The 14,955-nt window shown below is 45.6% G+C and overlaps 1 protein-coding gene across 3 annotated transcripts in view; it reads right to left on the reverse strand.

The window, feature by feature from the left end:
* bean1 (brain expressed, associated with NEDD4, 1) overlaps window positions 1-14,955 on the reverse strand; it is a 58,998-nt gene that overhangs the window by 40,087 nt on the left and 3,956 nt on the right. Inside the window, exons 2-3 of one of the 3 annotated variants that reach the window (XM_069902042.1) lie at window positions 14,517-14,591; window positions 5,743-5,877 (exon numbers count right to left, since the gene is read on the reverse strand). In XM_069902042.1, coding sequence (XP_069758143.1) covers window positions 5,743-5,877; window positions 14,517-14,591 — 210 coding nt within the window. Of the gene's footprint in view, window positions 1-5,436; window positions 5,878-14,516; window positions 14,592-14,955 lie in introns of those variants that run through there. The other 2 variants (XM_069902043.1, XM_069902044.1) reach the window with 2 other exon arrangements.

The raw sequence follows: 14,955 nt of genomic DNA on the forward strand, positions 1-14,955 counted from the left end.
CCCCATATCCCTCATGGCTGACCAATGCTGACCTCATCTAGGCCAGTTCCCCATATCCCTCACGGCTGACCAACACTGGCCTCGTCTGGGCCGGTTCACCATATCCCTCATGGCTGACCAACGCTGGCCTCATCTAGGCCAGTTCCCCATAGCCCTCATGGCTGACCAATGCTGGCCTCATCTGGGCCAGTTCGCCATATCCCTCAATCTTTCAAACACATCCATCTCCACCTACAATACATCCATTGATCTGAGCTCCTCCAACTTCGGGGGCAGAGCATTGTGGAGATTCACTGCCCATTGGCCATTGAACATCAACAATAGTGTGCAGGTCAGTAGTAGAATATCAGGAGGAGCTGATGGGAACGGGGAAGAATAAAATGGAATATGGCTGGATTAGTGTGAGAAATGGGTGCTTGATGGTTAGTGTAGAGTTGGGCAGATAAAAGACTGAATTCTGTTGTATTTTCCTCTAACATTATGCACAGATCACTGACAGCGTTGGTTCTGATGCATCCCAAGTGGTGACAAGGTTAAGGTTAACACAACGGTTAGTGCAACACTATTACAATGCCACCGAGATAGGTAAACTGGTTGACCGTTTTGAGTTTTGTGTGCCCAATGGAGATGTGGGGGGGCTGGTAGTCATGGTGGGGGGCTGGCTGATGGAGGACCTCAGTTTTCTTCAGGCTGACTTCCAGGCCAAACATCGGATGCAAGGATCGACAACGAGATAGACAACAGACTCGCCAAGGCAAATAGCGCCTTTGGAAGACTACACAAAAGAGTCTGGAAAAACAACCAACTGAAAAACCTCACAAAGATTAGCGTATACAGAGCCGTTGTCATACCCACACTCCTGTTCGGCTCCAAATCATGGGTCCTCTACCGACATCACCTACGGCTCCTAGAACGCTTCCACCAGCGTTGTCTCCGCTCCATCCTCAACATTCATTGGAGCGACTTCATCCCTAACATCGAAGTACTCGAGATGGAGAGGCCGACAGCATTGAATCCAACTGCTGAAGATCCAACTGCGCTGGGTAGGTCACGTCTCCAGAATGGAGGACCATCGCCTTCCCAAGATCGTGTTATATGGCGAGCTCTCCACTGGCCACCGTGATAGAGGTGCACCAAAGAAGAGGTACAAGGACTGCCTAAAGAAATCTCTTGGTGCCTGCCCCATTGACCACCGCCAGTGGGCTGATCTCGCCTCCAACCGTGCATCTTGGCGCCTCACAGTTCGGTGTGAGAAATGGGTGCTTGATGGTTAGTGTAGAGTTGGGCAGATAAAAGACTGAATTCTGTTGTATTTTCCTCTAACATTATGCACAGATCACTGACAGCGTTGGTTCTGATGCATCCCAAGTGGTGACAAGGTTAAGGTTAACACAACGGTTAGTGCAACACTATTACAATTTGAAGACTTTGAAGAAGGTCGCAGAGGAGGAAAAACCCAACATCCAACCCCAACCCACCAATTTTCCCCTGCAACAGCTGCAACCATGTCCGCCTGTCCCGCATCGGACTTGTCAGCCACAAACGAGCCTGCAGCTGACGTGGACATTACCCCTCCATAAATCTTCGTCCGCGAAGCCAAGCCAAAGAGAAGAAAGAAGATTACAATGCCAGTGACACGGGTTCAAATCCGGCACCATTCGTAAGGAATTTATACATTCTCCCCGTATTTCATCTGGGTGCTGCGGTTTCTCCCACCCTTAAAAACTTATGGGGTTTGTTGGTTAAGTGGGGTATTTTGGTGGCCTGGGCTATAGGGCAGGAAGAGCCCATTACTCTGGTGCATGCCTAAATTTAAAAAAATTAAGAAGTGAGTTCAATATGAAGGTGGAAAGGCTGCAACATGGCCAGGTGGATGTTCAAGTGTTCCTCAGGCTTCTCTTGGATCTCTGCAACAGTGACAGCAATGTAGGCGGCCAAGAGTAGATGGATGAGAGTGATGGAGGATTAAAGACGCATGCATCAGTCATTTTAGGGTGACGTGAGTTCTTGTCAACCAATTTAATCTCTAGTCTATGGTTAGCCCACAGGCAGGGGTGGGAATGGTGGGGGGTGGGGAGGTAACATCAAAGATCAGAGGATTGCATGATGGTCGGGGTTAAGAGACTTGGCGGAGGGCTTCAGAAGTTGTAGGATCACAAGCATTTTTCACCCTCTGAGTTACTGAACTGGGAGTGGGGGGTGAATTGTAAGGAGAGGCTGAATAGGCTGGTACTTTTCTCCCTGGAGAGTAGGAGGCCAAGGGCAGAGATAAGATAAACAATCAGTCTTTTACCCAGGTAGGGGAAATAAAAAACTAAAGGCCTTTGAGTTAAGGAGAGAGGGGAGAGATTTAAAGGGGATCTGAGGGGCACTTTCTTCAACCAGAGGGTGGTGTGGCCAGAACCGGTGCCAGACTATTTTGCGTCCTAGCTTAGCGCGGAGGAGGTGCTGATTAGGCTGACCAGGGCAGGGGAGGGGGGTGGTGGGAGGGATGCCCTTCTGTAGGTCTGAATAATGGCTGCAATACCTGATGTGGTGTTCAACATGCGTCGCATCACTTCCTCTCTCCGCCTCACCAGACTAATGCACGCGCTTATAGAAGGTTAGTCAGAACCACGTCATTCATGATGCAGAGGTGCCGAAGCTGTTGGAATCTCTCTTCAACAGTACCCCTCTGAGGTCTGCGGCCTAGGCAGCTGCCTATTTGGACTAATGGTAGTGCCAGCCCTGGGTGCGGTTGTGGAACGAGTTGCCAGAGGAAGTGGTAGAAGCGGTACAATAGGCATTTCGAAACCCTTGGTCACATTGCGACCTGAATGGTTGACAATTCCTATTCCCTACAGATGCTGCTGAGCAGATTCTTCTTCCTCAAGATGCAGAACAGATTTGGTTTCATGGGGAGCTCTCTGGGAGGACACAGGGTCACTGATTTAAAGTGATAACTCCATTTCTCCCTCCACGTGCTTTTGAATATCTTGACATTCAGTTTTCATTTCTCTCTATATCTGCCGACAATTTCCCTGGAGCCTGAGGGCATTGACTTATACACAGTACATTGTTCAGATGATAATTGGAAATTCATCCCACCTTGACACCACTATTCATCCCTTGAAAAGGCACAAATGTTTCATTTGTTAACGGGAACAGACCGACAACTTTAGATAAGCCAAAAAATTTGCAAGCATCAAGATCTTGTTCCTAAGGCTCAGAATTGAAAAGTCATGAAGCTCCCTTTGTGTTGAACTTTGTTTCACTCCTCATGTGCAAGGGACATTGTTTTGCATTCCATATTTCAGAAAGGATATTGAGTACATGGGAAGGTTTAAAACAGAACATTCTGCCCACAAGCAAAGGATCAAAAAGTGGCAGAATGGGTAGTGCCAATACCACACACATCCAGAGACCCATGTTCAATCCCACCTTCCGGCGCTCTCTGCGTGGAGTTTGCATGATCTCCCCGTGACTGTCTGGGTTTCCCCCGCGGGTGTTTGCTCCGGTTTCCTTCCACATCCCAGAGACATGCCGGTAAGTGGAATGCAAGTTGAGAGTGTCCTGTCTGGCTGAATCATTGTGTGAGATGGTAGCTGCAAAGCATCAGACTGGAAGTCTATAGAGACGATCATTAAAACTGCCGAGAGGATCACTGGGGTCTCCCTTTCCTATATAGATGACATTTACTAGGAGTGTTGTCTGAAAATGGCTCAAAGATAGAAGACCCTTTCCATCCAGCACGCAGTATCTTTAACCCACTACATCAGGACTGCCCGGCTGAGAAATAGCTTCTTCCTGCAAGCTGTGAGATTGATGAACAGTATCCTATACCCATGTAAATCTTCCCAAGTATTGATACATATATATTTTGATTATTTATGTGATCATTATGTAGTGTATATTGTGTATTTCTGTGTGAGCACCATGATTGAATTGTAGATGAACAATGATAATAAACTTGAAATGGCCACTTGAATCATCCCTAGTACAGATGGGTGGCAGAGTGTGTGGGTGGTTGGGTACATGAGAGGGAATGGGTACGGGGAAAAATGTGGGATAACAGAACTGATGGGATACCTCTGAGAGATGGCACAGATGAAGGACCAAATGGCGTTCCTTCTGAAATCAGGACAGTGTGTTCCAGTAAAGATGAAAAGCATCTTTACACAGAGGACGACGGGTGTAAGGAATGGGTCACTGGAGGAGGTGGTTGAGCCAGGTTCTATTGCAATGTTTAAAAGATATTTGGACCGATACAAAGGGTTTAGAGGGATACAGACCAAACACAGATAGATGGGACTAGTTTGGGTGAGACATTTTGGTCAGCTTGGGCAAGTTGGGCTGAAGGGTCGGTTTCAATGCTGTGGGTTTTTACCAATCTGTGACTATAACCTTGAATGACAAAGGAGATTGAAGGTTCGATCATGAAATCATTGTATTGACCAAGGAAAAAGACAATGAGGATAATGAGTTTAGGCTGTAAACATGAATAATCTGGGGCACCTGAGGATTGAGAAGGAGGAGGTGTTAGATGGAACACCCAGAGGTTGATCTATCTTCAGGGCTGCATGAGATCTACCACCGGTTGCAATGGGAAGCAAGGAAGGAGATCTGGACAGAAATGTTTGCATTTATATTAGCCACAGGTGAAGTGCCTGAAGGCTGAGAGCGAGTGAATGTTGTTCCTTTTATTGAAGATGGGCAGCAAGGATAAGCCAGTTAACCACAGAGTGGTGAGTCTTAAATCAATAGCAGGGAAAGTATTTGAGAAAATCCAAAGGCACCGAAGGATGGGCGGCGTGGTTAGTGTAGTGGTTCATGCAACACTGTTATAGTGACCTGGGTTTGAATCCAGCGCTGTCTGTAAGGAATTTGTATGCTCTCTCCATGTCTGCCTGGGTTTCCTCCAGGTGCTCCAGTTTCCTCCAACCTTTCAAAACGTACGGTGGCTGTAGGTCAATTTTGGAAGAAGATTCCCGAGTGTGAGATCTCTCACCAGCAGATTCAAGGAGTTTCTTTCCTGCTGTTATCAGACTCCTGAATGATCCTCACACTGGTAAAATAATGTTACATTTGCTCTATTTTAACTGATCTCTCGTTGTAGTTTTACCTCTGCTCTGTGCTTTATTTGTGGCATTATGAATGCATTGATTTGCTGGATAGCGCACAAAATGAACCTTTTCACTATACCTCGGTACATATGACAATAAACTTCAATGCGTGAGTATAGTTGGTAGCTGCTTTTATGTATTGGAAGCAAAAATGAGAACACACTCACACTTAATCTTCCTCACACCCATTCCCCTTAAGGGGAAGTTACAGGTAACATTTGCCAATGTGTTGTCTCACTACTCCCTCAGCACAACTTACCCTCCCCCCTAATCCATTCAAGAGCATGAGCCCACCACTGGCAGAACAGTAAGAAGACAGTGATGAGTCACTCACCGTCACTTGCGACCACCAAATCAGACACTGACTCTGTGTGGAATTTAGCAGACAGCATTGAGGCGGGGTCTGCACACGACGAGACACTGGGCATGAAGCAAGGGCGGCACTGGTGCTAGCTCACTGCAGAGGACTCAGACAAGGATTTCAACGTGTCAGGCTACAGAGGAGTGTATGCACCGAGATGCCTGCTGCTTGGGGCATCTACTAGAACCCTGGTGATGGGAGGGGTCAATGCAATTGTCCAGCCCCAGTGTTTTTAAACCGGTGCACACAGTATGATGTTGTTTCCAAGGCAGAACCTACTTGAACAGATTAACTTGATAGAGGTGTACTCTCGTCCACAGTCCTTCCTGTAGTGACAACGCAGCCAGTTGAGAAGACACAGACCATTCCCACAATGCAGCTCATCCTTCTTGCAGGGCAGTTTGTTTTGTTCATCTGATGAAATTAGAGGAGGGAGACATCGGTTACAGAGCAAGGCATGAATTCTTGATCAATATAGAATGACAGATGTGGACATGCTCTTCCATCTACTCCCATTGCATGGAATCCCACATGAAGCAATCCCTGTACTCTCTTTGTACAGAATCCCAACAAAATCAAAAGCATGCCCATTCCCATTACAAAGAATCCTAATGGAACCTAACTCATCCCCAGGTTCTCTCTTTGTATAGAATTCCAATTGAAACCAAATCCCTTCCCATTCATTCCTATTACACAGAATCCCAGTGAACCAAACCCACCCCCATGTATCACTTTGTATAGAATCCCAATGGAACTAAATTCCTTTCCCAGGTCCTCTCTTTGTTTCTAATCCCAATGGAATCAAATCCATTCCAATTCATTTCCAGTGCACAAAATTGTATGGAATTATTGATGCAATAAAAACAGATCATTCATTCATGTTTTTCAACACTTAATGTCATAGGCCACCGAAATATTTTATATAAGAAGACTTTTGTATGTGTTTACAGTTAGTGATACTAAACTGTGGAGAGGATGAACAAATATAAGTTCTTGGGAGTCGTATCTCAAAGGATCTTTCCTGGACCTAATATAATAATGGCATCACGAAGAAAGCATGTCAGCACACCTACCCCCTCGGGAGTTTGTGGAGATTTAGTATGACACCAGAGACCTTGGCAAATTTCTATACATGTGCTGACCGGCTGCATCATAGTCTGGTACGGGTACTCCAAAATTCCCCGAGTGTAAAGCCCTCCAAAAGGTAGTGAACACACCCAGGCATCACAGGCAAAACCCTCCCACTATTGAGAACATCTACAGGGAACGCTGCTGTCAGAGACCAGCACCAAACATCAAGGATCCACACCACCCAGCACACGCTCTGTTCTTGCTGCTGCCATCAGGAAAGAGGTGTAGGTGCCACAAGACTCACCCCACCAGGTTCAGGAACAGCTGCTACCCCTCCACCTCAATGACAAACTCATTCAGGGACTCATTTATATACTTTATTGATTTTTTTATTTTCTCTGTATCGCTCAGTTAGTTTACATTCCTTACGTTTACAATTCTTTATTTATTTACATGAGATTTTTGCACTATCAATAAGTGGTAATTCTGCCTCACCCACAGGAAAAAAGAACCTCAGGGTGAAATGCAATGTCATGCATGTACACTAACCTAAAATCTATCAAGTGAAGCATGACTTCACTTGATAGATCCGTCCAATCTTACATGAAACATGCTCCACACACAATGCTATTGGAGAGTGTATCAAGTTTCCATACCTCCTGTTAAGCCATTGTGTATCTTGTCTGAGTTACTTTGGATTGAAGTGGCACATCTCAAGGCAAATGAGGAAGCAAGGAGAATATCGAAAAGAGCACGAGAGCAAATAAATTGTTGGTTCTGTTGTGCCCTTTGTGCTCTCTAATGACAAACGCTAGATTTGGAACCAAGAAATGAACACAGAAGCCAGCATATGAGAATGCACCTACATCAGATGAGAAGATTGCTGAGAAAATCACCTGCTTTGGTGTTTGGTGTTTGTACTCTGGTCTCTGAATGATGCCATGTCCAAAGTGAGTACAACTCTCAGGGATGGTAGGTTAATTGGGTGGCACAGGTTTCATGGGCCAGAAGAGCCTTCTACCATGCAATATCATTAAAATTAAAGGCTTGTATGGAGCAAACATGCCAAAATGGGTCGGATGGGCTGCAGGGCCTAGCTTACGCTGTTCATGTACTTTGCAATTTCCTGCTTTTGTTTCTGAACTGGAGGATGTATATAAAATTGGTGGCAGGACTAGTATTTATTATTATGGTTATTTTATTTTGGGGAGTTCCTCCAGCAGTTATATTAGTTTTTGTTTTAAATGTGAGGTTTATATATTACCATTAACCAAAAGGTAGAAGTAGGAGAGTTTATTGTCATACACACAAGGGATCAAATGGTCTCCTCTTGTTTCTAAGTGAGGCTTTTGATTACATTATGAAGTTTTCCATAATTTTAATTCCAACTTTAACCAAAATGCTGATTCAGAAGGTTTTTTTTTTAAACCCCCCCCCCCCCCACCACAAAATCGGGTTAATGTCGATGCATGGCGGCAGAACAGCACAGGAGGCTGGTTCAAAACGTGCATTGATGTCGGAGGGAGACAGAGTGACCTTTTAGAGAAACTGTAAAAATACAAGTGCTCCAAACTATGAGAAAGAGGAGGGACTCAGTGCGTCAGGCAGCATCCATGGAGAGAGATGGTCAGTCAATACTTCGGGTTGACTTCCTGTATAGAATATAAAACACTATAGCACATTACAGGCCATATGTTGTGCCGACCTATATGTTCTTACCCCACCCCAATAAAAAGCTAAGCCCTTTCTACCTCATAACCTTCTATTTTTCATTCATCAATGTGTCTGTTTAAGAGACTCTTAAAGGTCCCTAATATTTCAGCTTCCACCACTACCCCAGGCAAGGCATTCCAGGCACCCACAACTCTTTGTGTAAAAAGCTTTCCCCTGGTGTCTCACCTGAACTTTCCTCCCTTTGCTTTGTACAGATGTCATCTGCTGTTTGCTATTCTGGCCCTGGGAAAAAAGTGCTGGCTGTCCACCCTATCAGAGTTTTGTAGACCTCTATTAAGTGACTTTCTTTGCCCCAAAGAGAAAAGTCCTAGCTCTGCTAACCTTGCCTCACAAGACTCATTTCCAATCCAGGCAACATCCTGGTAAATCTCCTCTGCACCCTCTCCATAGCTTCCACATCTATCCTATAATGAGGTGACCAGAATTGAACACAATATTGTAATTGTGGTCTCACCAGAGGTTTGTAGAGTTGCAACATGATCTCTCGATTCTTGAACTCAATCCCCCAACTAATAAAGTCCAGCATACTTAACTATCCAATCAACTTGCACGGCAACCTTGAGACATGTATGGATTTGGACTCTCCCTCTGTTCTTCCATACTGTTAAGAATCCAACCATTAACCCTGCATTCAGCCTTCAGGTTTGACCTCGCAAAATTCATCACCGCTGGATCTGGATTAAACTCCATCTCCCACTTTTCTGTCGAACTCTTCTTCCTGTCTATATCCTTTGTAATCTATGACAACCTTCAACAATATCCACAACTCCTCCAATCATGGTATCAAGTACAAACTTTCTGACCCATCCTTCTCATCTAGGTCATTTTTAAAAATCACAAAGCACAGGGGTCCCAGAATAAAGTAGGAAGGGGTGACATCAAATTTATCAATAGGGCAAAGTAAAACACATTTTGGGGAAGCTGGGAAGGGGCTACAAGGTGAGAGTGTAATGGACAGAGAGATGGAGAGACCATTGGGATGGGTGCAGAGACAGGAAGGTAGATGGGGGTTGGGGGGAGGGAAGGATAGAGGGTAAAGTAAGAATGGGTGAGGGTAAAGAAGAGATGGAAACAGATGGAGGTAGGGGTTAACTAAAATCAGAAAACTCAATGTCTGTGCCATTGGGGTTAAGGCTGGCCAGAAGGAATTTAATGTGTGTTGTTCAAGTTTACTTCTGGCCTCATCTGGACAATGGACGAGGCCGACTACAGACATGTCTGTGTGTGACTAGTGAGGGGAGTTGAAATGATTGGTTGCGGGGTTTCTATTTGCACTTATGCACAGAGCATAGGCGCTTGGGAAAGTGATTACCCAATCTGTGCTTGGCTACACCAGACACATTGAATGTATGAGTCAAGGTCAGGGATGGGCTTTTGTTTTGAACCTTTTTCATTGATTGAACTTAAGTGCCTCAGATGCCGTGGTGGGATTTAAATTTAAATTTTGATTTGTTGTTGGGTTTACAAGGTACACAGAAAGCTTTCCTTTCATTACCCTGCAAAGGAAATTAAAGAGTGGCCAAGTAATCCAACACCATTAGAAATTTCCAATAAGCAATAATTGCATTCTCCTGATCAATAGTCTTTGCCCTTCAGATGCACAACTCCAGTGCTGCTTTTTATGGAATTAAATAGAATCAAATATATGAGCTGCCGAGAATAATAATATTTTGTGTGTTATAATCAAATGCAGGATTCCCCTTGTCCCTACCTACTACCTCACTAGCCTCCATATTCAACACATTATCCCCCATAATATCCACCACCTTCAACAGGGTCCCACCATTAGACACCTCTTCCCCTCTCCTCCCCTTTCCACCTTCAGTAGGGAACTGCTCCCTCCGTGATTCCCTCATCCATTCATCTCTCCCCACCAATCGCCCTCCTGGCACAAAAAAATGGTCACGGGAAGACCACTTCCCACACCTCCTCCCTCACCGCCATTTGAGGCCCCAAACAATCCTTGAAAGTGAACCAACACTTTGAGTTACCTTCTGCATTTGAGGCTCCCCTTGTGGCCTTCTCCTCACTGGAGAGATAGGGTGCAGACTAGGAGATCATTTCGCTGAGTACCTTCACTCTGTCTGTATTAGTGACAGGGATCTGCCAGTGGCCAACCATTTCAGTTCCATGCCCCACTCCCATGCTCACAAGTTTATCCTTGCCCTCATGTACTATCCCACCTAGACCACCCAGAAGTTGGAGAGAACCACACTTGATTTTCCATCTGGGCACTCTCCAATTGGACTTCTTTGGTTTCTGCTAGCCTGCTCTCTGTTCTCCCTCTCTCCCCTTTCCCTTTTCTCCAGATCTCCACCGTCTTCCCTCTCCATTCACAGAGCCAGCCCTCCTCCCCTACTTGCTGGTGTGCCCCCCCCCCATCCACCTATTACCTCCTGCCTTTGGGACCATGCTCCTCCCCCTACCATTTTGTTGAGGCACCAGTCAATATTTTTTCATACCTCGATGAAGGGCTCAAGCCTGAAACATTAGCCATGCTGTGTGTACACTGTTTGACCTGCTGAGTTTCTCCAGCATTTTGTTTTTACTGATCCAATCTATACTTACTTTCTGATAACTTACAATATAAACAATTAAAAATAAACATATTTATGGGCTCTTGCTCTGCACAGAATGACTGCCCCATCGTCACCCTGAAGTGAAACTTCTTTGAGGGTGATGCATTGACCTGACATGAGGCCATCTCTCCCCAGCTTCTTTCCTCTTCATGGATGTAATTATGTCCATTTTATCTTAGTTTAAGTCATGATAAAGACATAGGGTGCAGATCCGAAATGTTGACTGGACATTTCTTCTGACTGGATGCTGTCTGACCTGCTGGGTTCCTCCAGCAATTCTTTGCCTGCTTAAGAATGGAGCTGGCTGCAGATTTTTGTATTTCTCTTTATGATGGAATCATCAGTTATGCACCAGGAGAACACTGGTGAAGAACTGGAGAAAGTTGTTGTGATGTGTCAGAAACACACATCAGTTCTACTTAGGTAAAACACAGGATTCTGTTGACACCGCGGTTAAGTGTAAAAATACACAAATGCTGGAGAAACTCAGAAGGTCAAACAGTGCCTTTATGTAGCAAAAGTAAAGCTACATCACCAACATTTTGGGCCTGAGCCCTTCATCAAGTATCATCTCCCACCCTCACCAAACCCCCCCTGCCCTTTCCCCTTTTTGTTCTCCCACACCTTGATGAAGGGCTCAGGTCCAAAACATTGGTGATATAGCTTTACTTTGGCTACATAAAAGCACTATTTGAACTGCTGAGTTTCTCCAGCATTTGTGTATTTTCTCAGTCCCATTTAAGTCACCATTAAATCCCAACTGCTCCAAAAAATAGTTCCATGATTTTTGTCAAGTGGGCAAGCCTAATTTCCACAAGCTCATCGACGCATGTGCAAAATAGATCGAAGTCAGACATCGGACGAAAGTCCCTCTGAGGAGTTGTGATGTAGGGGTCCCCAGCATCAGAATTTGTATTGGACAATGAACCACAGTGCACGATGTATTTGCTTGGGAGTTTCATTCACCATAATGGCATCAAACATCCATCATTTCCTCTGCAGTGCACTAAAGTGCTAGAGAAACTCAGCAGGCCGTGCAGCATCCGTAGGAAGTAAAGGGCAACCAACATTTTGGGCCTGGGCCCTTCATCAGTAATCAGAAAAAATGGACAGATGCCTGAATATAGCATTGGGGGGGGATGAGGGGAGGAGTGCAGGCTAACAGGTAATCAGTGGATACAGGCGGGATGGTCAAAGAAGTTGAGAAGTGATGGGGGAGAGGGAAGAAGGTCGCTTGGTGATAAGAGAAGTGGGTGGTGTTCCGGAGAAAAGGAGACAGAGTGATAGGAAAAGAGAGTCAAGCGGGGAGGGGGTCAATGGAAATTGGAGAAATCATTATTGATGCCTTCGAGTTGGGGACTAGCGAGATGGAATACAAGATGAGGTTCCTCAAATTTGCAGATGGCTTCAGTTTGGCATTGCATGAGGTCATAGATAGACATGTTGGTGTGCCCATGGAGTGTGGAATTGAAATGGCATCCCTGTCATTCCAGAAGCGCAGTGGTGAGATCTGTACATTCATTAAAAGAGGCCTTGAAGCACTAAATGTTCCGAGGTTAATGCTGATGAATCATTATGACTCTTTATGTAAATGCTTGGTCTCCACTGAATCTTCCGATGATTTATATCCATAACTGTGATGCGTCAAATGTAATGGGCTTGGAGCAACCTAGATAGGTGAGTAGAAAGGCAGTGGGGGGGGGGGGGCAAGGTTTCTCAGAGGGAATAGCAACCTCGACTCAGTGAGAGAATCGGAGTCGGAATGAGGAGGTAGCCCAGCAGCAGGACCACATCGCAAGTTTGAAGAAGCACGCCCTTCACGCCAGGAGTATCCACCTACGTCTGGTGGGCGTGTTACGATGGAAGCATTATTGGATGATGAATTCTTTCCTGACGCCCTTGTAGAATCGACCACTGATGAACAGTCACAGCGCAGCACAGCAGTGAGTCAGATCAAGAGGTTGAAAGTTCACCAGTTCTAATATCAGAACGTGATGTCAGAACCGGAACATCACTGAGAAATCAAGGCAACTGGGGGGTGTCAGTCAATGGATCAAAGATACCCCAATTGAGTTTGACCGTGAAAAACATTTACCCGTTTTCTTCAAAGACAGAAAGCTGTGAGGTGCATTTATGTAGGTAAATGAGCCCTGTGTCCAGGGCGTGCGGTGACTGCATCACATTATTCAGCAAGTGGGTTGAACCCCAGCAGTATCCAAAGTTCATGTCACAGGACCAACTGATAGTTTACCCTGAATTCACTGCTGTCCAATTATATGCTGAATTTTTGACAGAGAGTTGCTTTCTGATCAATCCAAGGGAAGAGAGAGCCTCTAGGGAGTGGGATAATAGAACCTGGAGAAGCCAAAAGGCCCTTTCAAACTGCTGTGTAAAATGGGGTTTACCGGGCAAATTGCCCGGTTAGCGCCCCAGTTATATGCCAGTTAGAAAGGGTCGACCCGATCAACCCTGTTGGAATCCAACCGGGTCCATGATCTACCTCAGAGATAGTCAGGGAACCCAGTTAAACTTACCTAGGTCACATCCACATGCGATTTCAATGGGAAAATGGCTGACCTACTTATTCCAGTAATGTCAGCGCTTGCATGCATACGTCACCAGGCAGCCAGCATCTGAGCATCCAGCAGTACTTCCGGTGAGTACGTGACACGTCATTGCGGGGGTGGGATCCCCCTGCAATTTAAAAGGTGTTTCCAGCAGCTTTGCCCCAGTAATCGCACCCAGGTACCAGGAGGGCTACCCAGGTGATGCAGTTTAAAAGAGGCCTAATGTTAATGCAATTTCCACATGGCCTAGGTTTGTCAGTGCATGAGATAGACATGCTGGTGTGGGAATGTGCGTGGAATTAAAGTGGTTGGTCTCTAAGAAGTCCCTATTATTGCAGTGGACTGAGCAAAGGTGCTCAACGAAACAATCTCCCAGTCTGCATCCAGTTTCTATGCTATAGAGGAGGCCACAATTGGAGCACCAGATGCAGTAGACGACCTCGCAGGTTTGCAAGTGATATGTCACTGCGCTTGGAAGGACTGTTTGGGGCCCCAGAGACTAATCCAGGCAACATCCTGGTAAATCTCTTCTGTGCTTTTTCCAATGTCTCCATATCCTTCCTGTAATGGGGCAAACTCAACTGTTATCATAAATTAGCAGCTGGAACATCTCCATTTACTACACTGGTATGGATAGTTAATACAGGAAACACAAGATGCTGGAATCAAAACAAGTTGGAGGTACTCAGCAGATTAGGCAGCAAGTGTGGAGGGAAACTGAGAGCTGACATTTCAGCTTGAATGCCTTCAATGGATATTTAATACAGATGGGAGCAGTGGCACCCTGACCTGGTCATAACACTCTGTGCTCCACCCTCAAGTCCTGTCAATCTCTGTAAAAGTTCCTGCACATTTGAGCTTGTGTACCTTCCCACTGTTTTACTTCCTTCCATTTAGTTCCATCAACAAGGGAGGGCCTTTGCCTTGCTCACTAGTGCTGAGCGAATATGCAAGCATTGGTGGAAAAGCATTCTAATCGAGCGTGTGAAGATGCGTTTAACTAGCAGCTGGGGTGGGGAGGGGGAGGAATCACACAGTGTAGGCACCCAAAGAGGAACTTCCACCCCCCTATATGATCAGACACATCAACAGAGTAACTCACACAGGTTGGAGTGATTTCCTCCCAGACCAATCCGAATGGCGCTCCCGAGAATGAGAGGAAGGCAAAAAAGGCTAGCTAGAAAATTAAGTAGAAAAAACAAGAATCACAACTTGAAACATCTCTTGGAAAAGCAAAGTTGCACGGATGCGGAAACAGCAAGCAAAGAACAGCAAGAGCAGGAAATTCTCAGCAGACCATGCAGCTGGGTGGGGGGTGGGGGGGGTAGGAAATTGTTTGTACATTTTGAAGCAGGAGAGTTTTGACAAAGTGATTAGAAGTGGAAAGATCTCAGTGTGGAGATGCAGGACAATATCTAGGCTTTCACTCCAGAAGTAGGAGTGCTGCATTGTGGCAGGTGCAATCCTAGAGCTATGGAGGACAGAACAGGCCCTTCAGCCCAACTGGTTCATGATGACCACATTGGTAGTCTGGGCTATTT

Source organism: Narcine bancroftii, chromosome 10, assembly GCF_036971445.1.
Source record: "Narcine bancroftii isolate sNarBan1 chromosome 10, sNarBan1.hap1, whole genome shotgun sequence".
Taxonomy (NCBI): Eukaryota; Metazoa; Chordata; class Chondrichthyes; order Torpediniformes; family Narcinidae; genus Narcine; species Narcine bancroftii.